The sequence below is a fragment of the Pundamilia nyererei genome, unplaced genomic scaffold (assembly GCF_000239375.1).
Source record: "Pundamilia nyererei isolate P.nyererei 1_Seehausen unplaced genomic scaffold, PunNye1.0 scaffold00063, whole genome shotgun sequence".
NCBI lineage: Eukaryota > Metazoa > Chordata > Actinopteri > Cichliformes > Cichlidae > Pundamilia > Pundamilia nyererei.
In genome coordinates, this window is record NW_005187464.1 from 1,257,812 (window position 1) to 1,285,079 (window position 27,268).

The 27,268-nt window shown below is 41.4% G+C and overlaps 1 protein-coding gene across 1 annotated transcript in view; it reads right to left on the bottom strand.

The window, feature by feature from the left end:
* Positions 1-5,490: 5,490 nt before the first annotated feature.
* The window catches only part of lrrc75bb (leucine rich repeat containing 75Bb), a 37,008-nt gene continuing 15,230 nt past the window's right edge, over positions 5,491-27,268 (bottom strand). The window contains exon 5 of the mRNA XM_005735254.1: positions 5,491-7,597. Within this exon, the coding sequence (XP_005735311.1) occupies positions 6,988-7,597 (610 nt within the window). The 3' untranslated portion in view covers positions 5,491-6,987. The remainder of the gene's footprint in view (positions 7,598-27,268) is intronic.

Consider the following 27,268-nt stretch of genomic DNA (forward strand, 5'->3'; position numbering starts at 1 on the left):
GCATGTCAATTTTACAGTCGATCTAACGTCCATCACTGGTTCCTCACCATTCCCGTTGGAGAGCCGTGAGCCTCTCCACGATGTTATCCAGCTACACCAAGATGTTATCCAGTTTGCTCATAGAACACGAGTGTTCACGACAGCCGTGAGCCTCTCCAAGACGTTGTCAGAGTCTAAGCACTCAACGCAGCTGCAAGCTTCTCCAAGATGTCATCCGTGCTGCGTCTAATGCGCCCATTCTGAGAAGCCACGGCTCGCTCCATCGTTCCAATCAACATAGTGGGCAGCCTTGTGGGGATTTGAACAGCCGTTTCCGCTTTCTTTATTCTTCGATAAGCCAGGGACAAGCCAGCACCGACCAGCAAGAACCCTGTTATCATGGTTCCAAAAAGGTGGATGTCTTCAGTGGGCTCTCCCGAACCCAGGCTTCTCGTCGAGACGAGGGTGTCAGTTGCACTCAGAAAACCAAGGGCGCTGGGTCAAAGTGACCCAGGACCATGACTTTACTGTGCAAGGCATAACTTTTCATTACTTTACAGTCTCCAACTTTACACAAATTCATTATTAGATTAAAGTGATACATTGTAAAGTACAGTAACCATCGGGTGTGCTGGTTTTGGTGTTTTGTGTTCCCGCCTTCTGGCTTTCCCTGCACCTGTGGGTTATCATGCACCTGAGGCTGTTGACTTCCTCTTCTTAAGGAAGCGATTGGAATTGTTGTAATCACCGCACTTAGTGAAGCCTGGCTCATATACCTTAACTTACCTGCTTCTCTTTGTGCTCAGATTGTCTGGGAAACTGCTTGAAGAGGAAAAGTTTGGAGATTGTTTTTGAGCCGTGTATTGTTCAACCCATCTTAAGTACTTGATAAACATCAGCAGATCTGGACACACTCCATTTGTAACTTAATGGCACACTGGACACAGGAGTACTAAACTAGCATGTTTCCACTCCTGTATGTCATTCAGGTACATGGATGATGCATATCAGTAGTTTAGTGTTGCATGGTGGGTTTTAAAAAATCCTTTTTAAGTGAATTAGCTTAAAAATATCAAAGTGACAAAAAGCAAAGCTCACCTCTGAGTGAAAGGGAAATAAATCTTCAGGTCTATCAGATCCAAATAAGGAGAAGCAGCACATCTTCAGATTTCACAGGCTGTAGCCAAATTATCTTCGGTGCTTTCCCTTAACCGACTTTTTAAGACTGTCACTGATTAATAAGCTCTCACCTTAATGTTTCATCCCACACACTGGACACTGTCTTCTTTTCCTCTTAGCATGCCCCTCATTTGCCTTTTACTAACACAGCTGCACTCAAATCTGAACAAATTTAGTAACTGATTTACGCTGCTAGTTATGCAAATTATAAAAGAAGACCTTGTCGCTGATAGGAAATCAACATTAGTGGACAAGGTGCTTTCCCGTGAGAAATAAATTGTATTCTTTGACTGCCACAAATGAGGAAGACCAAAGCAAAGACCACTTTCGAAGCAGTGTTTTTGGAACCCCCGCATTTCTGGAGGTGGTTTGTGTTCTTTTGTCTGTAGAAACTAACTTTGGATGAGAACCAGATGACAAGTTCAAACTCAAGGACTACAAACTCTGGGAGAGAGTCCAGAAGCTATCAGTCTCCAGAATTGTGAAACAAAGCATACTATGGGAATGACTGATCAGTCCCCCCATCGCTTTTTGTTGAGGTAGGGAAGAAATAAGCCATGTGTGTGAGATCAGAAATGCATGGATGAATGGAATAAACTCTGAACTACCGCTTGCACTAACAAGCTCTTCTTTCAGCTGACATCCGGAGCTGGCTCTGTGCAGCCAACAAACGCCACTAGATGGAGCATGTATGCTTTCCAAGAAAAGAGCAATCCACTGCTCACTAAAGGCTTGGGTTCATGCACATCTCAGGAGAAGTTAAACAAATGTTCAAGTATTTGGTGTACTGTATTTTTATTACACAGAAAAAGCAGTTTTAGTCACAATATTTTGAATGGAGCAAATCTACTGAAATACAATTGTGCTATACTTATACTCTAGCTCATGCAATTAATAGAAGAAAATCATTTTTATTTTACTTTATTTCACTTTTTATTTGTACTCAATAATAATTTATCACAAACGAACAGATTTTTACACTGTAGCTATGACGTCTTTTAAAATGTTTTATTGTTACTTTCAGCTCCAGAGAAAATCCAGCACTCCCTGTTTTGAAAGTTGAGTGAATGAATAAACTCCCTTTGCTGCCAACATGAAACATGACTGTAATGCAGTGTGTTTGCTAACCTGCTAATATGCATTTCATGCCTGAGAAGACCCAGAACAATGAGTAATGAACTGGACTGTTGGTTCAGAAAACCCTGGAGTGCAATCTATCCCAAAATATGTGCAAACACTTTGAGATGATAAAACTGCAGCTATGTTCTCACGTTGCCTTATCACATGTACATCATGTTCAGCAGGGGGCTACAGCACATGCCAGTGGCGTACATTCAAAAGCTCCATTTTAAAACTTGGTGATAAATGATTCCTGGACTGACACGAAAGCAGCATTTTATTCCCGCTGCTCACATACTAGGTGGACGATGTAATGGTTGATAATTCAAAGGTAATCCATAAAAGCTTTACTGGTGGATTTCTCTTGTTTAAGGGAACTTCAGATTGATAGTAAAACCTGTTGAGGAATTACCCTCGGTTTAGATGAATGGGAAGTCTTTGATGTCTTCTGCTTTCCAAATTCTGTAGAAAATGTCTGTGACATTTACCTATGACGTCAAACTAAGAGAAAGAGAAAGAGGAAGAATACATGTTTATATATACTTCTTGGCTAAAAAAGTGTTCCCACTGGATTTGAACTAAACAAATAGAGGCTTGGAGTGGACTGTTGGTCTAGGTTTAGTAACACCAGGTGCCCAAAAATGAGGCCAACCATGTACCTGAACATACCGAATAACCAGGTTTTTCCATCAGGGGTTTTTCTTCTTCCAGATGCCATATATGACAATGTTGGGTTTCATCTGGCTCAAAATGTGTGAGAGACATCATTTTTACACATGCATTGGCCACCACAGAGTTTGCATTTTGACCCGATTCAGAATTTTGGGGATTGTTCTGGAGAAGATTTTACACTTGGTGAAAACATAATGCAATTTCTGGACAGAAATAAATGTGACACTGCATAATCTTACCGATGCGACATCATGACAAATGTGCGCTGCCATCAAAGCTAAAAGTGGACCGATGAGACAGGAGTGTGGCCCCATGATCGGAAGGTCAGGGGTTCGATTCCCCTGAACAGCTACCCTGAGGTACTCCTGAGCAAGGTACCATCCCTACACACTGCTCCCCGGGTGCCCAATGGCTGCCCACTGCCTCACTGAGTGAATGGGTTAAATGCAGAGAGGAATTTCCCCGCGGGGATCAATAAAGTATACATTCTTTCTTTCTGTAAATGTCTGCATAGTGTTTCGGCGTCCTCTACAAACCAGAACAACATCCTCTGTTATCTGACACTCCCGTGTTTCCTTTAGAGGGACAGACAGGAATCACAGATGGACAGCCTCAGGCTCTGCTCCTGCAAACATAAAAATGCCTTGCAAGCAGAGCCACAACTAGCCATCAGGATGTTGATATGGTGGTGCCTCTGACAGGCCCGTACAAGGAACCGTTCTCATCTCTACGCAGCACTAAGAACATGAAACATGGAAACCAGCTGCTGAAATTGGAGCCCCTTGAAAATGTTTAAAGTATTCCTGATGAATGAGAGTACGCATGTGCTTTCCAGGCAGAGTGACTTAAGTGCAACTTGTGGTGGGAGGAATATAGCTCTTTAAAGCATATATATATACGTGCATGTCATAAAAATACAAACATCAAATATACCTTATGCCCCCATAGATCTGACACACATCTTTCCAGTCAGATGAGTAAATTTCCCAGTTATAAGACTGACAGAGTATAAAGCACCGGTAAAACCTGAAAAACAGAAATGTGGGTATGTTTTCCCATGGCAGGCTTAAAACAAAGAGAGACTGTTTAGTGTTTCTACAGAGTAACGAATGAATGTTTATGGTGTGAAACCGGTCCTTTGTGTTAACGAACCAGTGATTATACTGGTCACACGCTCCCATGAGTGCCCTGTTTTGATTTTCCACCCCTGTTCTAAACTAGACAAGCGAGCTGTCAAAACTGCAGCTTGACAAAGTCAGCGTGGATGGATGTGGGTACACGGTAAAGGAATGACTAGTATCAGAGTAAATAAGGGCGATCGCTCTCCTTCTTCTTAAGGAGACAAACTATGTAAGCAGAGCGATCCAGATGCTTCACCAAACAGAATTATTTCTCACTTTAGCGAGAAACAAGTCCACAGAAGGGAAATGTTATTCAAACTGTGTTTACTTCTGAAGGAACAGCAGGCTCGCGAGCCAAAGTCAAATTTGAGTAAACTTTCAAACGACTTTACCGCAGTGAATTTCCAGGAAGGTCAACGTCTTATCTATCAAATCGAGAATGTGGACAGATTTTCATTTCTGCTATGCAGCTGAGTCACTCGTTTATTTTTATATTAGCAATAAAAACAGGAAAGATTGCGAATTCAGGGACGGAGTTGCGCAAATGAGCAAACATTTCATTTCTGCGATCAAAGGTAGTAATTTACTCTGCATGTTCAAAACACACTCATGCACACAGTCTAATTACCATCTCACAGACACACAAAAGCCAAGGATCCATTTCATTAATGTCCCCCTGTAAACACAAATACTCTGAATTTCATGAATAACAGCACTGAAAGAGAACAGACCACATTAATACTGGTAGGATAAAGTGTGAGCTGTATTCACAGACAGCAGGTTTTTTTTTAAAAGAAATCATCAAGCTCCCCATTCAAAAGAATTTGAAATGTATTTGGAAATGTAGTGCACACATAGATGCTATCTGTCTGCGGGTTAAATGCTGTGTTACAGTAAACAGTCATGCCCACTTGTTAAAACCAATACAAAAGGGTGGCAGCCACCCATATATATAAAAACAAACAAACAAAACTCATGCCACAACAAAATCTGATCTGTCCGTGGGAGCGTAACAGCAGAAAGGGAAAGAAAAAGCAGAACTGCTTGTAGTCTACAAAACTGTGAGAACATCTTCAAAATAGGCAGTTTCCTTCTCGTTTCTTGTTGTCTGATTCATAAACGGAATCATTCGATGATCGCCATTGGACGAAATGATCTGGGGCTACGGTCCTATTTGCTGAGAAAAAAAATAGATCCTCTGTACACCGTCTCTGACTGAAGGGGCATAACGAGCCCTGATAGAGGCAGTAACCAGTTCATCAGCAGCTCACAAACTCTGTGTGCTCCTGCCAGCATGTGTCCATGCGTGCATCAGGGCTTCTGTCGGCACATCGGCACGGACTTGAAGCATCATTCAGTATGCTTTAGCTTATCATAACTGATCGATTAAAAAAAATAACTCCTGAAGAAATGCAGAGTCCCAGCTGTAGCAAAACTGAAATCATATTTAATGAAAACAGAATTACTTTAATTTATTTCCAGATAAAACATACATATCACAAAAAAGCTCTAAGATTTTACAATAAAGGGCAGAAAAAAACTTGCTTAGTTAGAACAAGAGAGGAATGACTCAGGAATGAACCGATATGTAATCAGTCGTTCATCAGTGCTCTCCCACCCGAACTTCTGACAATTACTTCCTACAGAACCAGCTGGAAAATACGATATTAGTGTGTCATTAGGTGAAACACCTGGGGGTAACCATCCAAAGAGAGAGGTAGTGCACAAGAGATGTGAAGAAGAGAGTGCAGGCAGGCTGGAGATGATGAGTGCCAGAAGGATAGCAGCGAGAGTCAAAAGGAAAGTTTACAGGAACCTGCGGTGGTGTATGACTTGGAGATGGTGGTACTCATAGTTTGGAGACAAAGTTAGAGAGGCAATACTGAGATGGTTTGGACATGTGCAGAGGAGGGATAGTGGAGATAATGGACAAAGGATGCTAATGATGGAGCTGCTAGGGAGGAGGAAAAGAGGAAAACCACAAAAGAGATTCAAAGATGTAGTGAAGGAGTAATTGCAGAGGGTTGGTATGACAGGATGTTAAGGATTGGGTGGGATGGAGGAGGGAGAGGAGGACTGGTTCATAATCATACATAAATTCATCAACTCTGATCCAAATATTCATCAACCCAAAACAATAACTGCTTATTCATTACTAAAAATCTAATTAATATTTAACATTTGTTACTCTGTCTGTGTGGCCTCAGCAGTTCCTCATGACTACTCTATCACTTTATGTTTCAATCAAACCCCTCACTTTATGGATAACTATGAACGAATCACTAATATAGTGCCTCCAGCTGGCTCTAGTGAATAATTACCCAGTGTACAGTCTTGGATCAGGAGTGCTGATGAACGACTCATTACAGTCAACTTGTTGCTTATACTTTCCATACTCTTTCTTCTCTAAGTAAGTTAAATGTTCCTGTTTCTTAAGTGTTTCCTATGCAGGATATATAGTTACTTACATATATATCAGACCCTGACATATTCAGGCAAGGAATGGAAAAAAGAAAGGATGTGCTTAGAGAAAGTGAATTAATAACACTCCCCTCTTCCTCAGCAGCTACTGCTGATGTGCCCTCGTGGAAGGCACTTAATCCACAGCTGCTCCAGCTTCCAAGTGGGACAAGCACACAACTTCAGTAAGATGAAGCACTGGAAGCTGGATCAGTTCAGACTCCCCTGGATAAATGAAGGATAAATCAGTCCACAAACATATTCTCACATTTAATTTCAGTAGTCAGAGCATCCAGAGGGACACACAGCACATTTACTTATTTTAAAGTTATTTTCAGAAACGTGTGGGTCACTGTAAGCATCTTCTACCACACTGACATCGGCTAACGCAGGAGGAGCAAGGTGATACAGAGGGATATGCAAGGCTGCCAGTCAAAAAGAAAGCAGCTCTGGGCGATCACCTCCCACAGAAGTGCACCGGCACATTTTTTGACATGCTTTCTTCTCCAAAGCCCCAGGCTTGAAGCTCCAGTCTGTCCTCCTCCTCCTCCTCCTCTCTATCATCTTCTACTATATCTCCCTCCTCGTACAGACTAGGCTCCTCCACAGAGGTCTCCATGTTCGGGTTATAGCTACCGAAAGCCTGCGCCTCACTGTACTCGTAGATGGTGGGGAGGCTGCTGCGTAAACCGAAGCGGCGCCGCAGCGCCACGAGCAGCGGCTGCGGGATGGTGAAGATATCCACATTGTTCCCCATGTCAATCCAGGCCAGCGTGGGGAACTTCTTGGGCTCCTTCATTACATCTGTCAGGTCTTTCAGGATGGCCGCTGTCAGACGGTTGCCATTAACAGCAAGTATGGTGAGTTTCGGCAAGCAGCTGAGGTAGGGCAGCAGCATGCGTAAGCTGTCGTCCTGCAGTTCAGTGAAGCTCAGGTCTACAGCGGACACCATGTCACTGCTGCTCTGAAGGTAGAAGGCCACGCGGTGGACATCCCGGCCGGAGAGCGGGATTCCCGACAGGTTGACAACGTCTCCCGAAAGCTTCTTTTTCAGCGTGGTCTTCAGGCTGTTTAAAAGAAAAACAAATCATTATCACGATGTTCAAAAGTTTGGTCTCCGAGGTACAAAATGGTGATTTGCTGCAGACATTAAATGTGCAAGAAAATGCTTAGTTATGCAAACACAAGTAGGTGTTACTTATTGATACAGACATTATTGATTTAAGGGCTCCATAATGTAGACTCTAAATGTTCCACTGCTGCAAAAAAGACTGCAAAAAAAGAAACAGCATTAGGCTGAGTTCAGCCCACAATAACACGCAGAAGAGAATTTGCATTTATGTTTCGTCCCGAGGCTCTCAAACAACAAATTTTGTCTCCGGTGCTGAATGTGTGGCGTAGAAAGGCGCCAGGTGTTTTCAGCTTTGAGTGTCATCTGTTTTTTTCACCTCTGTGTCACCTCCAGTTCTACTAGTAAATAAAAAATCCATAAAATAAACCCCACAGAGACAAGAAAATTAAAATATTTGTGATTAAACAAACCGAGCGAACAAAGCAAAAGTAAACATGTTACCCTGACAAATGAGTCTCCTTGCTATGATCTGGGACTGTAGCGTCACTCCTGGGACACGGATTATTTTGAAAACAGGGATTCAGTGGAAAGTTTGGGTTTTTTGGGGGTTCGAAAAAAGAAAATCGGGCCACTTGTGTTTGAAATATTGTGAGTGACAGGTTAATAAGCCACTGGAGTTGAGATGAATGCAGTTTAGAGATGAGAGTATTCGCAGTTGAGTCTTTATGCCAGGAGCATTAGGATGCGCCACATTTTGCAGTACGCTTTATAAGAATACAGACAGTGTAAAGTTGGGCGTTAGAGGCGATGATTACCATTGGACTGACTCCCTATTAAGTTAATTTAGCCAGAAACTGGCGTTAGCTTTAAATTTAATGTATACACTTGAGAGATGCATGATTCCTCTCCACAAACTGTCAGCAAGAAGGCAAATACATGTACTTCCCTGAACTTTTCCCTGTCAGGATTTGATAAATGGCTGTTAGGATATTGTGTAGAACAGACAGGAGGATAAAAGAGTCGATGATGCACGTACAAACAGTCTCGAAAAGGCAAGACACACAAGTGATAAAAGCAACACGTCACCATCTATGTCAGTCAAACTGTGGATAACAGATGTTAGGGTGAAACCATCTGAAAGGAAACTCCTACGCAGATAGGTCCATAACTTTTTGGACAAAGACTCAATTCTTGTGGTTTTGCTTCTGTAGATTGCCACGTTGGACCAGAGCAGTCAAGATGTGATTGAAGTGCCGACATTCAGCTTTAATTTAAGGGGTTTTACAAAAGCCTCGCATTAACTGTTTACAATCTTTTTTTATAAATGTTAACATTTCAAGAATGTTTATCCAAAGTAACTGGACAAACAAACACAATTTTAAATATATAATATATGTTTTTGATAGTTGGAGGAAATGCCTTTGACTCCCTGGAGTGTAGAACCCGTGGATGTTACCAAACGCGGTTTCCTCCTGCTTGTTTGTGGGTTTCTTTAGTTTTGTCTTCAGTTTTTTAAAAACCTGCCCCACTAGGTTGAGATCAGTTTACAGACTTGGCCACTGAAGAATATCCAATTTCTTTGAATTGAGAAACTCTTGGTTTTTTTTGCACTTTGCTTTGGGTCATTATCCCTGTGCGCTGGGAAGTGCCATCTGATCGGTTTTGCAGCACTGCTTCTTCTCTCAGCACTTACATCATCCATAAAAACTAGTGACCCAGTTCCACTGGCAGTCACACATGCCCAACATTACCTCCACATGTTTGCAGTATGCATCAGTTCATCTTGGTTTCATCCAAATATATGTGCAGGCTCTATTAGGTTTTTTTCTGGCAGTCGAATCTGGCATTCTTGTTCTTGACTGTAACCAGTGGTTTGCACCTTGCACCCTCTGTGTTTACATCTCCTGATTTAGGACCCCATGCAATCTGCATGTTATAAGAATAAGAGGAAGTACAGCATCATTTATAAGAACAAGTTTGTGGCAGTAAGGACGCACCCGACCACATATTTGCACTTTGTAACACTATTCCGGGTTGCTGCTCTTTTAACTCTGGCTGCAGCTTCCCAGCTGCCAGCCACACATACGGCACAACAACAACAAACTCAGGTGTCAGTCTCCACTGCAGGTCACCACAAACCACACCCGCCACAACAGAATGGATACTACGGAATCTCTCCATTTAGCAGGAACACAGTGAAAGGTGAAATACTACTATCGGTAACTATCAGACTTCCAGATCTGTCATGGAATTGCTCAGCAAAACATTTGCTCTATAAAAGAACTTGGTTGAATATGGATAGCTGAGCTAAAAGGAGGAAACATACATGTTAGGGCGGTACAGGAGTGTGTAGACAGAGCCTGCTGCAGAACACTGTTTTTTTTGAAGAAGTCAGAGGAAACAGATATGCCAAACAAATGGAGAATTAGTTAAAGAAAATCAACAAACAGCAGAAAAACGCTCTGTTTGAGCGACCAGAGGTTCATTCTGTTTTTGTCTTAGTCCTGTTTGCTTTTCCTCGCCCCTCTGCCTCCTCAGGCGCAGTAAAGGATTATCCCTACATCTCTCTCTGCTCTCTGGTCTGTCTGGGAGCCTCATAAATTGGCAGGCTGTGCTCTTTACATCTGTCACCCTCTCTGCTCGGTTAAGGGAAAGAAGAAGATCTGTAGCACACCGGGGCTGCGATTCGCAAGATTATTGATTTGAGGAGTAGGCTATAATTCATCTCTCCCTCCCTCATATCCTCACTCCTGCTCACTGCCTCTCACTTTCTTGCTCTTTTCTATTTTCTTGGCCTCTTCGGTTTGTTTTGTTCACAGCCTCACCGTCTCTCCTGTTCTAAATCTGATCTGCTGAAGCAAACGTATTCACCCCTTCATTCTCTCATTTTTGAATGGCTCCCTTCAAAAGGTTATTGAATTGCAAGCACCAGGTACACCTAAACCTCTAATAATTAACAGATTAAAAGACCTAGAACAGTTTTCATACGAGAATGAAAACCGTATTTTTGGGTTATGTATTATAGGGGACATCCACAAAGTGAATCTCCTGTTCCATCACATCCTAAAAATACTGGCAGCTGCCAGCGCTACACTGCAGCCTCCTAGTAGATACATGCATGGTATAAATTTCAAAGTCCTACATCGCCTCGTTCTCCAGTTATCGCATTCACAAGATTTTCAGAAAACATGACCTCTGACCTTGAGGTCAGACTCGAACTCGTCCAATATTTTTAGTAGATACACTTATGCTATTGATTTTAAACGCCTACCTCTCCTCTTCCTCGAGTTATCGCATTCCCAAACGTAGGTGTGCACGCCACTTGCCTGGCCGCCCACCTGGCGGGGTGATGACAATGCCCCATCAGTCTTGTACTGCTGAGGGTAAAATGCTCAACTGGATTGATGTCTGCTGACTGTGTCATTTGATTACAGTGGCTCAATGCCATGTTCAAGAAACCAGTTTGAGATAATGACACAGCGAGTTATTGTGGTGGAAGCAGCAATCAGAAGACGGTCATCACAACACTGTGGTCATAAAAGGACGGGCATAGTCACGGACAATACTCAGGTAAGCTGTGACATTTAAACAATGCTAAGAAAGAAAATATAGCCACATCATTATACCACAACAGCGGTACCCAACCCCCGGGCCACGGACCGGTGTCGGTCCGCGAGTTGTTTGCTCTGGGCTGCGAGAGTTGAGGCTCGGGTGTGAAATTGATGGTTCTCAGGGTTTTTAACATTATTTTTTTAATTGTTTTTATCGTTAACTTGGTTTCCCTGGGTCTTTTCCCGTGTCTTATAAATAAATCTTCTTTTTTCTGGTTTTATTTTGTTGCATTATTCCGCAACATGTGAAAATATTGTCGGGCATAAACTGGTCCGTGGTGCAAAAAAGGTTGGGGTTGTACTACAACACATCCATGCTGTCATGTTTTTTTTTTATTCTAACCCTATCATCTGGAAATCACAGCAGAAATTGAGAGTCATCAGACCTGGCAACACCAATCTTCTTGTTCAGCCCATACAAAAGTTTTGCTGACAAGAGTGGCACCGATTGTGGTCTCCTGCTGCTGCAGGTTCAATATGCTGTGTGTTCAGAGATGCTCTTCTGCATACTCTGGTTGTAATGTTTTTTTTAGCCTTCCTATTAGCTCAAAGGAGTCTTGACATTCATCTCTTACCTCTGGCATCAACAAAGCATTTTCACCATGAGACCTGCTGCTCACAAGATATTTTCGCCTTTTTAATGCATTTTCTGTAAACTGATGGCTGTGTGTGAAAAATCCAGAATCAGCAGTTTCTAAAATACTCAAACTGGCCCGTCTGGCACCAGCAGTCTTGCAGCATTCAAAGTGATATTCATCTTTCTTCTCCATTTTGATGTTTGGTTTGAACTTCAGCAGGTTATTTTGATCTCGTCTGCATGCCTTGAGTTGCTGCCATGTGATTAGCTGATAAGAGTGAACGTTAGTGAACCTAACATAATAACAACATAAAATCCTAACCAGGGCAATTGATGTGCAAGTATGTCTGACCTTCAAGAAGCTAATTTGCAGAGATTCAGTTAAACAAAGGGTTTTTTTTTCAGTGCTACTTGTCATGTAATTTTTATGTTCTACCTGTACCAGTGCATGTGACACAGCACAGGAGCCTGAAAACTGTCCAAAGTCTTCTATGCTAATTTTCATTGCTTAATTTGTAATATATATATTTTTTAATTTTCCATGGTCCCCCTCTGATTCGTTCTCATTGTCCCCCTGTTGCACCTAGTTTGGGGATCGCTCCTCATATTTGACGTTAGTTTCTCGGCAAATTCTGTGATCTCTTATATGTTAACAATTAAATTACTATTCAATAATTTTTTCTCAGTTTAATAATACAGAAAACAGAAAATGATGAATGAGGTTTGCACATTGCTAAGAAGCAACTTAAAAAGCAGGAGAAGTCTTCTTGGGTTAATCAACCACAGGTTTTCTGTTCCACTGTGCAGCTTCTGCTCTTTACTGTCATCTAAGTGACTATTGTTCTCTCTGACTTATTTATAGGAGGTTTTCCTGCTTCTGCTAGAACCTTTCCCTCTCACCTGTGGTGCCTTTGCATTCATGTAGAAAGAGCTATTTCATGAGACAGGCACAGTAGGTGCTGCAACTGAGTAGGTGGTGCACGGGGAGGTGGGGCTCTAATATGATTTTAATGAGACAGAGTAAAGACCCCCCTCCCCCCCTTCCCATCCCCCAAAATGTGCTTCCTCCCAGCTCCGTGAGCTCAGTTCCACCCACGGGCTCCTTAGTTAGCTGCAGGCCCAGGGGGCATAAGTAGGATTTCTAAAGCCACAGTGTATGCAACTGTCCATCAGCATGAAAATGATAACAACATAAACAACAGAGTGTCTTATTTTGCTCTTTCTGATGTGGTTGCACACTTGTAGGCAGTGGTGCGTTTCCTCTTGGACCAGCTCAGTCACAAACAACTTCAAAGGCTAGCACGTCCCCATAAATATGATGTGAACGAGAGCGTCCCCAGCTTCGGGACCAATTTAAAAGCAAATAACTGAGGAAAATCCATCTATTGACATCTTCAGGAGCAACTGATACAACAGCGCAGGAATCCAATAATGGCTGAGTCTCATGTGTCAAACTATTGGCTGCTTAAATGTGGGTTCACACAGGCTGTCTAATTGCTTTTCATATGCCGTCTTTCCTCTGGGATGTTGTTAACTTTTATCCACTGAACCAGGGTCCTTGTTGCTTTGTAGTTATGTAAACCCCAGAGGTGGAGACTAAAACATCTGGGGTTTGTGACGTTAAAAATGAGTGCAGGCTAAGAGAGTGGAGTGCACAAAAAGGGTCAGAACAAATTGAAAGAATCATGACTTAATGAAACATTTTTGAGAATTCGGTTTAGGAGCTACACGAGTGATTCAGCGTGTTTCAGACTGCAATGGAGTTAACGCTGATTAAAAAACCTACAGTGGCTTGATCTATTGCACAATCTGCTGCTGTTGAGACAGAGATTTATTCAGTCTAGGCTGCCCGGCGACTTCTGTGCCTTTTGAATACATAACAGCAGATTTTTTTTTTTTTTTAAACAAAAATGAATAGAAAAATATTCATATTCAATTTGCAACTTTTATTTCCAGATGTAAAATATACAACTTTGGCTTTTTTCCCATTTTCACTGAAACATTTACCAGATACATGTAGGAGTTGTAATTTTGTTCTATACATCCCCAGACAGCATTAAAGCCTCTCCATTAAGGCTCGGTCGTAGCAGGTCCATTGATTTCTGCATTCACACTCATTTTCTGTTCCCCGTTAGTCTCCACTCAGTCTAGCTGTCTCAAAAAGTTAAGTGCCCATCATTAGTCTGCAGCTTCCCTCCTTCACCAATGTACTAATCAATTTTTGCTTGAATGCAACCAAACACTTTCTCAGCACTGAACCAGGCAGAGATGAAAGGCTGAGGAGATGAACACATTTAAAAAGAGCTGATAGGGTGAGAAATGTGGGGAAAATCTTATCTGCAGACTTCATGACTCATGGACTACATGGATCTCTTTTTATCCCGGGGAGCTAGAGCCAACCCTAGCTGGGCATAGAATGAGAGGCGGGGTATTCTTGCATAGGTCACGGGTCCATCACAGGGCAAACGTAAAGAGAAAGACAATGCTTATATTCACACCTACGGCCAATTTAGACTGACCAGTTAACCTCACATGCATGTCTTTGTACTGTGGGAGGAAAGCGGAGAACCTGGGAAAAATCATTAATCTGTTTCTTGAGATGCTAACTGCATGGCTGACATCTCGATTCATCTTTTCACTCATGCAGTTGCAGATACTGTAAAGAAAGAACAATGACAAGCAAGCAGTTATTAAAAAAAAAAAAAAAAGCTAACAAAAAAGAAAGAGATGAAAGAAAATATGAAACACGCCCAACAGAAATTATTAAAATGACCCCCAACTGGTCACGGCAGATGGCTGCCCCTCCCTGAGCCTGTTTCTACTGCATTTTTATTCCTGTTAAAAGGGAGTTTTGTTTCCAAGTAACTTCCTCAAGTGAGAAATTCTGACTTTAATCACAGAATTTGGGTTTTTATTTTTTTCACAATGATGAAAAAAATTATAATTCTGAGGCGAAAGTCAAAATTCTGACTTCAAATAAAACAGAACAAAAAAAATCTATAAAAAACCCTCCAAAACAAAGCAAAACTCACAAAACACAATGGAAGTGTTTTTGTGGAGACGGTAGAAATGACAAGCTAACATTTTACTGCTAATAGCAAACATGCGCTGGTTTTGTATGAATTATGCGATTTAAACACACACTACCCCTTTTCTCCCTCACAACACTGAAGAATTCTCTGCTTCTCTTAAGTTTGTTCCGGTCCCTCAGATGTTTTCTTTTTTCTATTGTGTTTTTATTCAATTTCCATTGTGTTTTGTGTGCTTTTGCAGCAATTTTTATTGTTAATTTACAAGCGTCTTCTTAAATTACAGTATATTTGACCCCTTGGGGCCACCGTAGATTTCTGACTTTTTTCCCCCTCATAATTTTAATGTGGTTATTCTTACTTTTCTCGCTTTTTTCTTTAATTATAAAAAACTCTTACCCTAACCTATAACCCTAACCTCTATAATCCTCTAACAGCACCTCTGAGTAGTGTTTTCATAGCGTTATTTTATTTAATTTTCTTTTGACAAATAAGGTCTTGCTGTGCAATCAATTACACTAACAGCCCATCCAAGAAGTCTCCAGTCTCTGTTATGAAATATATTAATTTCTTGGTTTGAAGCATTATTAAGCAGATATGTCTGTGTGGGCCATACAGCTGAAGTTTGTGGGTGATTTGATGGTGGCATTATCCATATTCTCTCCAGTCTCTTAAAAGCATGAAAGCTGAATACTTTATTACAAATTATAACCCATTAATAAATCATTTATATAATCTGTCTCATTAGAACATGTTATTAGAAAAGGTCTGTGGTCCATTTGCACAGCTCTGACCAAGTTCAGCATGTCCGTGATCACATCAGAGAGAATAACGAGCAGTATCTCAGCTGTGAGGAGAAACTTCTCTGAACTACAAATTTGATTTGAATTTTTTCCCGCTGAGCATGCAGAGATACACCAGATTCATTTCAGGGCAATAAAATAAAAGCACTTAAGAAACACTGGATGTGGATGCTGTACCACAGACCCGTGGGACGACCAGATCAATGTCTGCTTCATCAACGCTTTGGTCTTGACTTGTTTATACCTCAGATCGATCTGAACTGTTTTGCCTCCGGGCATTTGTATAATACATGCGTGGTAGTCTGTCTCAGTCAGGGAGGGCCTTACAAGGGTCCAATGTACTGTACAAACTCATCGCAGAAAAGTGAGCTGCTAAAGGGCCGATCCTTCAGTTCTCTGCAGATGTCACTTCAGGCCTTTTGACTGCAGGCTCAACATTTTCTCCACCAGCTTGTGGAGCTTGACTCAGTTATAGCATCGGCTATGTGTCACTCTTACGCCTCAGGCTACTTTGGCCCGTGTTAATGAGGATTCTTTACAGCGACTCTAAAAATGGAGTTGAATTTGCACAACTATGCAACTGTCATACTGATACTACGGTTCCTGCAGAAAATGCACTAGGAAACATGAAAGTGGTGATTACATACACCATCCAGAGTCCTCCAGTTTCATGGGGATAATGGCACATTTTCTGGGAAGGAAAAAATAGCCTCAAAGCTCATTTGGATTTGGATTAAATTTCAGTGAAACATTTAGCGGATGGGCTGATTAAGGCTGCCTCTATTGTACACTGTCAATGCAGCAGCTTGAGGCTGTGCAGTGTTTTGACATCTCAAATCATTCACTTGGTTCTTGGAAACTTTGAATTCGAAGTTTCGGGGAAACGTCGGTGTTGACTGAGAAAGAAGTGACAGCGTGTGCCCTTAAAATGAGAAAAGCTCTCGCTATTTTTTGTTTTGTTTTTTTGTCTCATCTCACCGAAAGACACAAATCATGGAAAACACAGGTCGAACAGTCTCCAACTTACAGTCCCACCCTTAAAGATGCAGCGCCATTAGTCACCATCCGCCTTTCGTACGAGTCTGAAGGTGGAGTTTTAATTAGCACAAAGAAAAACAGGAACAAAAAAGACTCCAGGGTCTGTCGAGTTTCTATAAACCACAACTATAAGCTACTCCATCACACAACTCTCAGAGGTCTCTTCACACATCGATGTGGAAAACACGTCAGACTGCACAACCTGGAGCGACATTTTTTCTCATAAAAAAAAAATTTCCCACCAAAAAATGTAAGTAATGTACAGTACAGCGCAAAAGAAACCAAATGTCTTTGACTCCCATGTAAATACCACTAACATTAACGCCCTGTTATGTTCATTTTACACCAAAAATAACACAAACGGCCCAGCGACGCAATGACGCGGATCTCTTCTAATGACATGTAAATTCAAACCAAAAGCATATCGTTGCCTTTGTGCCGATGATACTTAAACCTCTCGGTACAGGATGTACCACAATTCAACTGCGCAGTGTGGCAGAAGCAACACGTGCTTCTCGGGTGAGCTATAAATTCACCCATGATTTGATTTCATGTGACAAACTAGATGATTGGGAGGAAAGAGCGCTGTGACAGAACACATAGAAACAGTTTGCATTACATAACTGTATATCATGGAGGAGTGTGCCTGTCTCTGCTACACCGTGTCACAGCGCAGTTATGAAACCAGCATTAAAATGCAGGGCTCCAAACACAGGCCCGGGGGCTTGATCGTGTGGAGTGATCTGTGTCAGCCTTCAAGGAAGGAGACCCCGCAGATCATCAAAAACACAACAATCCTTATTTATGTTTTAGTGAAGCAGCCTTATCTCTGATTCACAGTTAAAAACATGAACGGTTAGGAGAGGAGAAACCATCAGAAAGAAGCTCTTGAAATGCATAAAGAGGATTTTATTTCAGTTAAACGAACTACACCAGCGATCTTCAGTTAAAAGATCAACACATTTAATCATTCTAATTATTTAATTGTCACCCCGTGCCCTGAAGTCACTGAGCGCCTCCTCCTCACTCTGCAGGATCTCCACAGGAAGCCCTCAATTATTCATGGACAAGGATGGTGGATGGATCTTTAAGGCTGTATTAAAAGTGGAGGTCAGAGAGACAGGAGATCGAGGAGACTGAATGTGGCGTGCATTCAAGTAGAGTACTCCATCGCCGAAGGGAAATAAAAACAGGGACGGTCACATTTTACAAAAAACAGACATCTGTAGTTCATATTTTCCCACAAACTCTTTCCCCTCCTCAGTTATGCGTTGACCTTGAGGCGTAGTCAGAGGTCAGGCACGCTGTGTCAGAGCTTGTTTGGACTGCCAGAGTACACTTCAGGGGGGTAATTTGGCTCCAGACAAATAGGTCACGCATGCTTTAAAGGCAGATGACACAAAACTTAGTTTGCAGATGTCACAAGTACAGTAAAAACATTAAAGAAGAACTAGATAGTTAATTTTACCAGCAGCAGATGTGCACATTATTGGTAACAGCTTAATATTTAGCTCTACGCTAAAGTGTTGGACAGATGTAAGTTTCAACTGTTGATGGCTTAAAGAAGAACAAAAAAATGTCTGTCCACAGTTTCATGGTTTTAATAGGTCAAGGAAGCACAACAACTAAAGTCAGAAAGTAACCAAAAGGTGCTTTCAGACCTGAGTTAGAGGAACTGTCTGGGACTAAATGCCTAATCGGGTGCTGTCCCATCAACGACACACCTTTAAAGGCTTTTTCTTCCGTGTATTTGCACCACTTAGTACACACACATGATTGGATTACTAGTATAGCTGCTGCTACTACTATACAAACAGTGTCCTGTGTATTGTGTTGAGAAAGGCAACGTTTCAACCAGAAAGCAGGGTTGAAATGTGTAGTGCTATACTGTCGCTATAACACCATTACACTGCATGAAACATATGTTCACATGTTTCCAGTCAGCTTCTTCAGTTTCCCTTCACGGAAAGGCCAAGGTTGTGAGCTGAGGACCAGTTTGCCTTGCTCGGTTGACATTGTGTTGTATTTCCTTATACAGACGTAAAAACTTTACCAAAGCTTAAAGTAACACTGTTGTTTGATTGTCTCCACAGATCGTGTTTACATCATCGTGTTGTTTTGGTTTCTTTTTTTAGGGGTCACCACATCTCACCCTAGCATACTTTCCTGTCACGCCAAGACTCTGGATGTCTTTCATTACATCCATGAACCTCCTATGAGATCTTCCCTTTTTCCTCTTGCCTGGCAGCTCATTCTTCAACATCCTTTGTTCAATATATCCACTATCCCTCCTCTGCATGCGACCAAAGCATCTCACTCTTGAATATTTGACTTTGTCTCCAAACTGCTCAACCTGAGCTGTCCCTCTCATATACTCATTTGTAATCCTATCCATCATGCTCACTCCCAATGACAGCCTGAGCATCTTCAATTCTGCCATCGCCAGCTCGACCTCCAGTCTTTTTGTCAGTGCCACTGTCTCCAAACAATAGACTAGGTCTCACTACCATCTTGTTAACCTTCTCTCTCACTCTTTCTGTCACACATGAAATCCGACACTTGTCTTCAACCGCTCCACCCTGCCCGCATGCTCTTCTCTTGCTTTGGATGATTGGCCCCAGTTTGTATTTCCACCCATCTCCCTCTCATTCACTTATTTTCAAACAGATTATGTTTGCATACATTTTTGATATATCTTTCCTTAACACTGGATACCACAAAGTATGAATATATAAATATGTATAAAAATACCCTAAATATTATGCAGAAGTGCACAGAAACTACAGTAGTGGCAATTTGCAAAGTTTTCAATGACAGAAGAGGAACCTACCTAAGGAGGACTCAAGTGACCCCATAAGGGAGCTACATGAGTCTGTTTAAGAAAAAAAGGAGTTATCCTGCTGGGAGTGAACAAAGAAAGAAGAGGAAAAAAAGAGGAAAAGGACAAAAAAAACAAGACGAGTGACAAGTGAAGAGTCAGACTCAGCAGACTGAGTCCAAATGTTAGCATAGGTAGCAGGCTGAAAAAAATGCTAGCAGAATATTTGACCTGACTATTGATGCTTTCAAATGTTTCATAACAACGTGGTGATGAACGCTGGTTAAAAGGGGCCCCTCTGAATTTTTGTCTAGAGCCCCAGCAGACTCTAGAACCACCACTGAAAACACGTTTCTAAGAACTCTGACAGTCTGACAGACCTTGTGCACAAAGACCAAGAACTTCCTCCTGCAGTGTTTAAAAAACCTGGCCGGTAACTAAAGTCCTGTCCACAATTAAAACAAGTTTCTCATTGTCACAGTTGGGCTGAAGTGAACATATCCAGCTTTCTTTGCTTTTATTGGCTTTCTCTTTTCGGTGTTAACGTTTCCCACGCCATCCAATGTCGGTAAGCATTATTATTCCATCCCCTGGTGCACATTTGAGTTACATCACTTCCAAGTTGAGACCCACTTGGTGTTTCCAGCAAATTATCACAGCAGCAGAGGTAAAGTCAGGACATCATGACATGAAAGTGAGTAGAATACATCGTCATGGAGCCAAGAAACTTTCATGGTCAGTGTGTTTAAGATTACTGAAATTTCTTTATTTCTTTGCCCTTGCTCATGTTAGCAGTTTCCCCCTCTTTTCCCTGTATCTCACAGGATGTGTGTTAAGGAAGTTTCTGCCATTAAAAAAGATTTCTCACCATTCTTAAGCCAAAATATCGATTTATTAGCTGAAAATGTTGACTTACAGATTCGACTTCTGAATAATTAAATCAAAATTGAAAAACAACTTGAAATTTTGAGTTAAGTTAAACATTTAAGATAATAATAAACAGAAATAACTTGAATGTGTCCTCATGTGCCTTTGTTCTTCTCATCACTGTCTGGTTTAATTTATGAGCGCCTCACTGTGCATTTCTCACTGCTGTCTATTTGATCTGAGTGGTGTATTTCAGCCTTTTTAAAGCCAATGAGTCAAAGCAGCGTTTTGTTATTGCGTTTCTTAAAATTAACACTTAGAGTAGCTCTGCTTCCATCATGGTGTCCTTTCAGAACTTCACCTTAAAAACACCATAAATATCCCATCTGGTATGACTTTCCCAGAAAGATAAATTAAAGACAGACATTTTTTAAAACCACATCAGTGTAAATGTTGTCTTGAGGTAAGCTCTGAGTCAAATATTGCTGTGGCTCTGGAAGGATTGTGCAAAAGGGGAATTCTCGAAATAACAGCAAGGAAACGAGGAAGACGGGAGTTCTTTAAAGATTAGAGCAAATGAGGCTGAGCAGAGCAGAAAAAAGCTAGTTAGAAAATCCCACTGAGCTTTTTTCCCTTGTGATTAGTGAAAAGCTGTCACAGATTCGGGGCTGAAGCTGTAAAAGTGGTCATGGGCATCCAAACTGTTAAAGAGATGTCTAGAGAATTTTCACTACTCAACCAAAATTAGTTGTATAGTGAAGATGCCTGGATGGCTTTTCACTCGTTAGTGCTGCAGGGGTGTGATTCCGAAGTGACAACATGACATGAAGTGCCACTTGTGCAAGTGCAGCCTATGAGCAAAGGCACGGAAAAGGTGATCTTGTTAAAGTAGGAAGGGCATTTCAACTCTGGTAGAAAGGAGAATGACACATTTGTGAGCTTTGTGCAGTAGATGCAAGATTTAGGCAGATCATGGCTATTAGTGTACTTGTTTCTTGAGTTGAGATCTAATGTTTATGTCGAAATTGTTTATGCAAAAACAGCCAACTAACAACTCATTAAAATATAGTCCCATACTGTCTATGATCCAGTAGGCTGCTCGGTATGTGCTGGAAGACAGGTGCACATTTCACATGTTGTGATTGGACTTCAGTTGAGGTATGACCAGAAATCAGGCTGAAAATGAGCAAAACAAAGCATAACCGATGGTCCAGCCATGAATACTTCATACATGACAGAAGCTCAAGATTACAGATATCTGCCTCTTGTTTCTTTTCCCTTTACTCTGCTGGTTTCCACTGAAATTCCCGATGAACACGTGGCATTTTTAATCTTTGTTGTAAATTTGTGTTATTACAAAATATTTGAGTTGTGCAACAGTAAAGTGATCTCAGATGTTAAATGTTAGCAGATGTTTCCAGATGCTTTCTTTCTGACTATTTCATAACACACTAAACACATCTAAATCACTGCTACATCACTATGAAAGCGTGAGTACTTACAGACGAACAAGACCTTGGAAGATGTCAGTTGTTAAAACTTGAAGCCAAAATGAAAGTGATGAAACTGGCATCTGGACATCCTTCACAGTGTGAAATGTGGGTGGAAAAGCAGTTTAGTTTGAGCAGTGTGAGGTCAGGGTCAAATATCAGGACTTGGGTTATCAACACTCATCCGCAGCTGCTCCCACCTGCTCAAAACAGCTGTCACAGCCGCGCCTGGTTTCAGCATTGGACAGCATGACGAACAAAACTGAAGATGAGCTTCAGTTAAATCTTGACTCAAATACAGCAACAACAACAACAACCAAAAAAACAGCTCCACAGATATTTTTCCAATACTTGGATGGTTTTCTCTCTACCCTATTAGAATGAGTGCTCTTCTTGAGCTATAGTAATTTTACCTGAAGACGCCTCTAATATCTGCTGCCAGAGCATCGCATCAATTATTGCCCTGCAGTAAAGACGAGTAATGAAATAGCAATCTGCAATTGGATTCCAATCTCTTCAAAATGTGCTGGAGGCGCAATTTTAGTGCAATATGAAGCATGAGCTTGATTAATCTGAAATTCAATACCAATTACGGTAACATTAAAAACTCCACTGGATGTTTGGCAATACTGTAGAAAGCTGGCACAAGCAGCTGCAGAGTAAGAATGAAACTGCCTCGATAATATATTATGCGCGACACACTTGCTTTGCACTTACAGTGTTAGAGAAAAAAAAAAAACAAGACTCTGTAATAAAGCTTGAATTATAGTTTATATGTCATCTGTTGAACATTTGGAACCACTTGCATATATTTCATGAAAGTAATCTCCCATGTGCCACGGGGACACTTCGACAGATGGGTTCTCATTATCAATTAATGGAGAAAATAAGATTGCGAGGGTACAATGCAGCTTACGTAATAGCTATCGCCTTTTCATTTTATAAAAAGATCAAATTGTTGATCGATTCAAAGTGAGCCTGGAAGAAGGGGAGGGCAGGCGGGGGCTGCGTGTGACTTTTAATCTGCTACCTTGCACTGATTCCAGATTTTCTCTCTCCCTCTCTCTCACTGACAGGCCTTTCCCCCAGAGCGTTTCCCCAGAGCCTCGGCTCAAACTGCAGAACCGCTCGGTGTGGCAACTGTTGAACAAAATGGACTCTCGCAAGGAGGAGAGAAAAAAATCCCACAGGAAAGGGGGAGAGGGAGAAAATCGATGCAAGGGATTTTCAAATAGGTTGAACTGAAGGTTGGGGGGTTACTGAAAGAGAAGAGCTTAAAGGTGGGCGAGAAGATTGCCAAAGAAAGGAGTGAGGGATTGAGAAAGAGAAGATTGAGCTGTAATGAAAAGCATCTGAAATCAAGTAAACTGATCCTTAATCTAATCCAAAGGCAGCCACGTTTTCTGCATGTTTCAGACAGCATCGTATCCAGCAGCAGAGAGACAGCCACAGTAAAGTGCTGCTGTGTGGATGTTTGCAGCCGAAGCTGTGAGAGAGACAGAGCTTGCTAATGAGCACACTGGGAGTGTCTGCCTTGTTGTTTTGTTGAGTGTTATTTCGAAACATTGCAACCAAGAGACTCGGGCGGGAAGGCAACTCTAGCTGTCAAACAATCTTTCGATCTGGGTTAATTGTTCGGGGAGAGTGCCGTATTATTATGATTAGCACTGTTTTTCTTTTCTTTTTCCCCCCATAATGTTTCCTCAAATGTAACTGTTACTTAACTGAGTTTGAGCATTTTTATTTGTTTACACGGATTTTTCTCGAGCTGATCAAATCAGTGTCCTTTGTTTACTCCTTTACATCCTTTATCTCGCTCTCTCTCTACCTCTCAAGCATTGATAACACACTTAAAGCACACTTCACAAAGTACATCAGTTTAGGGGTTGGTTAAAATATCATCCAGTCAAAGAAGCAACTCAATTTAGACAGGCAGACATGGTCAAAGTCAAACTGAGCACCAGCCTGGGGAAGAAATTTGATTTATGTGGTTGTTGGTGCCAGACAGGCAGGACTGAGTATGTCAGAAACTGATTTTTCCACAGAGCCATCTCTAGTTTAAGAGAGAAAACATCCAGTGAGCAGCGGTTTTCTGGGTGAAAATGCCTTGTTGATGTCATGGAGAATGGCGAGACTGCCTCAAGCTGACTGGAAGGACAGAGTAATGCAAATAACCATTCATTACAATAGGCAGATGGGCTACAGCAGCAGAAGACAACACTAGATTCAACTCCTGTCAGCCGAGAACAGGAAACAGAGGCTACAATATACAGGGGCTCCCCTGTAAATTATAGCCTCAGTTGGACAACAGAAAATTGGAAAAACATTGTCTGGTGATGACACTGTAGTGTAACGGTGTGGGGGATATTTTCTTGGCACTCTTCTGGCCCCTTAGTACCAACATCATTTAAACACCACAGCATGCCTGATTATTGTTGCTGACCATCTATCCCTTTATTATCACAGTGTAGCTGTTTTCTGATGGCTTCTTTCAGCAGAATAACACAACAGGTCATAAAGCTCAAATGATCTCAAACTAGTTTCTTGAACACGATAATGAGTTCACTGTGCTCAAATGGCCTCCACAGTCACCAGATTCAAATCCATTAGAGCACCTTTGGGATCTGTGTCATAATCTGCAGGATGTGCAGACTGGAAGCTGAGTTGTACTCAAATGCGGACACGAGCAGGCGGGGTTTAACAGAAAGCAAACTCTTTATTCAACCGATGGCAAAAAATGAACAAAAGCAGCAAACGTCCAAAAGGGGAAAACAGAAAACTATAAACTGCTAAGAAATACACCGGAGTTACTAGGACTGAGAAAACACTAAGCACAAGACGAAACAGGAACTAAACAGATGCTGACAAAGGACAGAGAGACAGACAACACACACAGGAGGGTGATTAGGGGAAGTGGAGACAGCTGGGGAGAACGAGGCATTGACGAGCAGAATCATAACAGACGACACAAAGGAAGCAAAACTCAAGACGGCGCACATGAACAAGAGATCACCAAAATAAAACAGGAAGCACAAACACAGACAGAGACTAATACACATGAACTTGACATAAACAAAAGGTAAACAAACCGGGAGGCACGGCAGACTTCAGGGAGACACAAAAGGACGAAGCACAAAGAGATGACTAAGGTTACAGGAAGGGAACTAATGAAAAGCGATTTACAACTAACCTAGAGACATAAAATAATACAACAGGGAACTGTTGTAGTAATTATTTATAAAACTCAAAACAGTGTATGAAGTGACACGGGACAGGTTTGTAGCAGATTTTACTACTGAGGGAACGAGAGGGCGATTAACGCTCTGGGTTTGTCAAACTTGTCACTGGCAGTGTTTCAGTCACAGCAGTATTGGATGAGAGAGAGAGAAAAAAGAAGCATTGCTGTTGAGAGGCCAGTGAGAAAACGGACACATCCCAGTAAGCACACATTGTGATGTGTTATTTTACAACAAGAAAAATTACATTTACCAGGAAAAACTCCACTTTTCATAACTAAAGTAAGTAAAACAACAAAAGTAAAAGATTCATAATTACTTTATTCATTCTTGACTTTGTTATTTTGCAGATAATACAACCTCTTACCTGTACATATGCACAGATATAATATGCTGTATTTAAAACGTCAATCACCTCAATGTTTAAGAAATGTACTGTAAATGAAGCAAGAGAGCACAGGCAGGCTAGTGGTGGTGTTAGACTGACTGACTATGCACTGAAAGTTGATTTGGATCACAAACATGTCCATGTAAACAAATACAGGGCACAAGGTGGAAAACTGTAACCTGAGGACTTAAATTCAGATGAAAAGAACTGCGTTAAAGATGCGTCTTCTATTTTTCTTAGGAAGGATCTTGGTCAGGGGTGTGATCAGATAAATGTCAGTACAAATTAAAAATTAAAGAGCGGTTCATCGGCCTATCCCAGTGTTATTATCACAGCTGGGATAGGCTCGCAGTCCACCAACAGCCATGAATAGGATAAGTGGTAAAGACCAGAACCATAGTGATGCTCATTTGACTCACGAGCCATTACAATTCACAGGTTTTTGAACATATGTGATTTTGACCTTGAGCACAGTTTGCACAGATCAAGACCTATCAAGTAATTTCTGTATGCAAGTTTGATCAAATTCTGACCAACACGTAGGGGGAGCAGCGATTTTTGTGAATTATTGATGGGGGACGCCTTTCTGTGGCATAAGCTCATCGGTCCTTCTGCTGCATGTAATGAACTGACGACCTTTAAAAGTCTGCATTCTGCCACCTGAGCCGAAGTCAGTGTGGGTAGTTTACCATATCGCTTCATAACTGAAGCAAAACTATGTGAATGAATATAAGAAACACTTAAAAAGCACAGAAATGTCCTTAACAGTGGAATACTACATTTTCTGTTTTTCTGTTTTGTGTTGATTAATGATACAAAAACATCATTACTGGCTACACACATGGATTTGTAAGGGCATATCAGCTCTAATGTTATTTAGGTAGAAGAAAAAACATCAGGTAAACAATTTTTTTAAAAGAAAAAATGAAACCTGTCATTAGTGTTCCCCTGTGATTGGTTGTGGGTTAGAAGTGCAAGCTACGCCTTGTGGTCATGGTACCCTTGGTTGTATTACTAATGCAACCCTGACTGGCTAATGTAAGCAAGGAAATAATGTTTTTAAGAAGAGCAGCATGCAGGAAACATAAATCCCACTCCAACTGCCAGTTTTCACATCATAACCTAATAACCAAATGGAAAACAAATCCAGACAGGGCAGGTCAAATGTATTCACAGTCAGAGGATGAGCTCTACAGATTGTTGTTGAAATGACATGATAAATGATAATGATCCGAGCAGCTCTGATGATACAGATCTTGAATAGTTTAAAGCCCATATTGTTAAATTCACTCTGCACTGAGAAAGAACCTTACTTTGTCTAATTAGTAGCATATTTAAGACTTATTTTAAGACAAAACAGCAAGAACAATTTAAAATTGAGCCAAAGAAACCCCTTTCTGCTAACTGGAGCAGTTATCTTAGCTGTGTAGCTTTATTAGTGCGCAAATTGATATAAAATCTGTTGCACACAATCATTCCAGCCATCAAATTCAGCAGCTTACCTCTACAAATGAGACGCTGATTTTTCTCTTCTCCTGTCTGGGCTCCTTATGTTGGAAAATTTAGAGCTTGGTCAGTGAACCCCAAGCAACCCAAAATCCTTGCAACCTCCACTTGCAAGCTGGTTGAGGACTTTACATTTTCCTCTAGTGACTGGTGGTTGCCAGGGGATCTGACTGGATCTTACATCTGCACTGTTCTCCTGGTAAGTTGGAGATAGATTAGCTGCATGAGCTAAGAGGAGCAGGGCTTAGCAAGAAGTCAAGGAACATATTCCTAAACACAGAGATTGTTCCACACTTCCTTTAT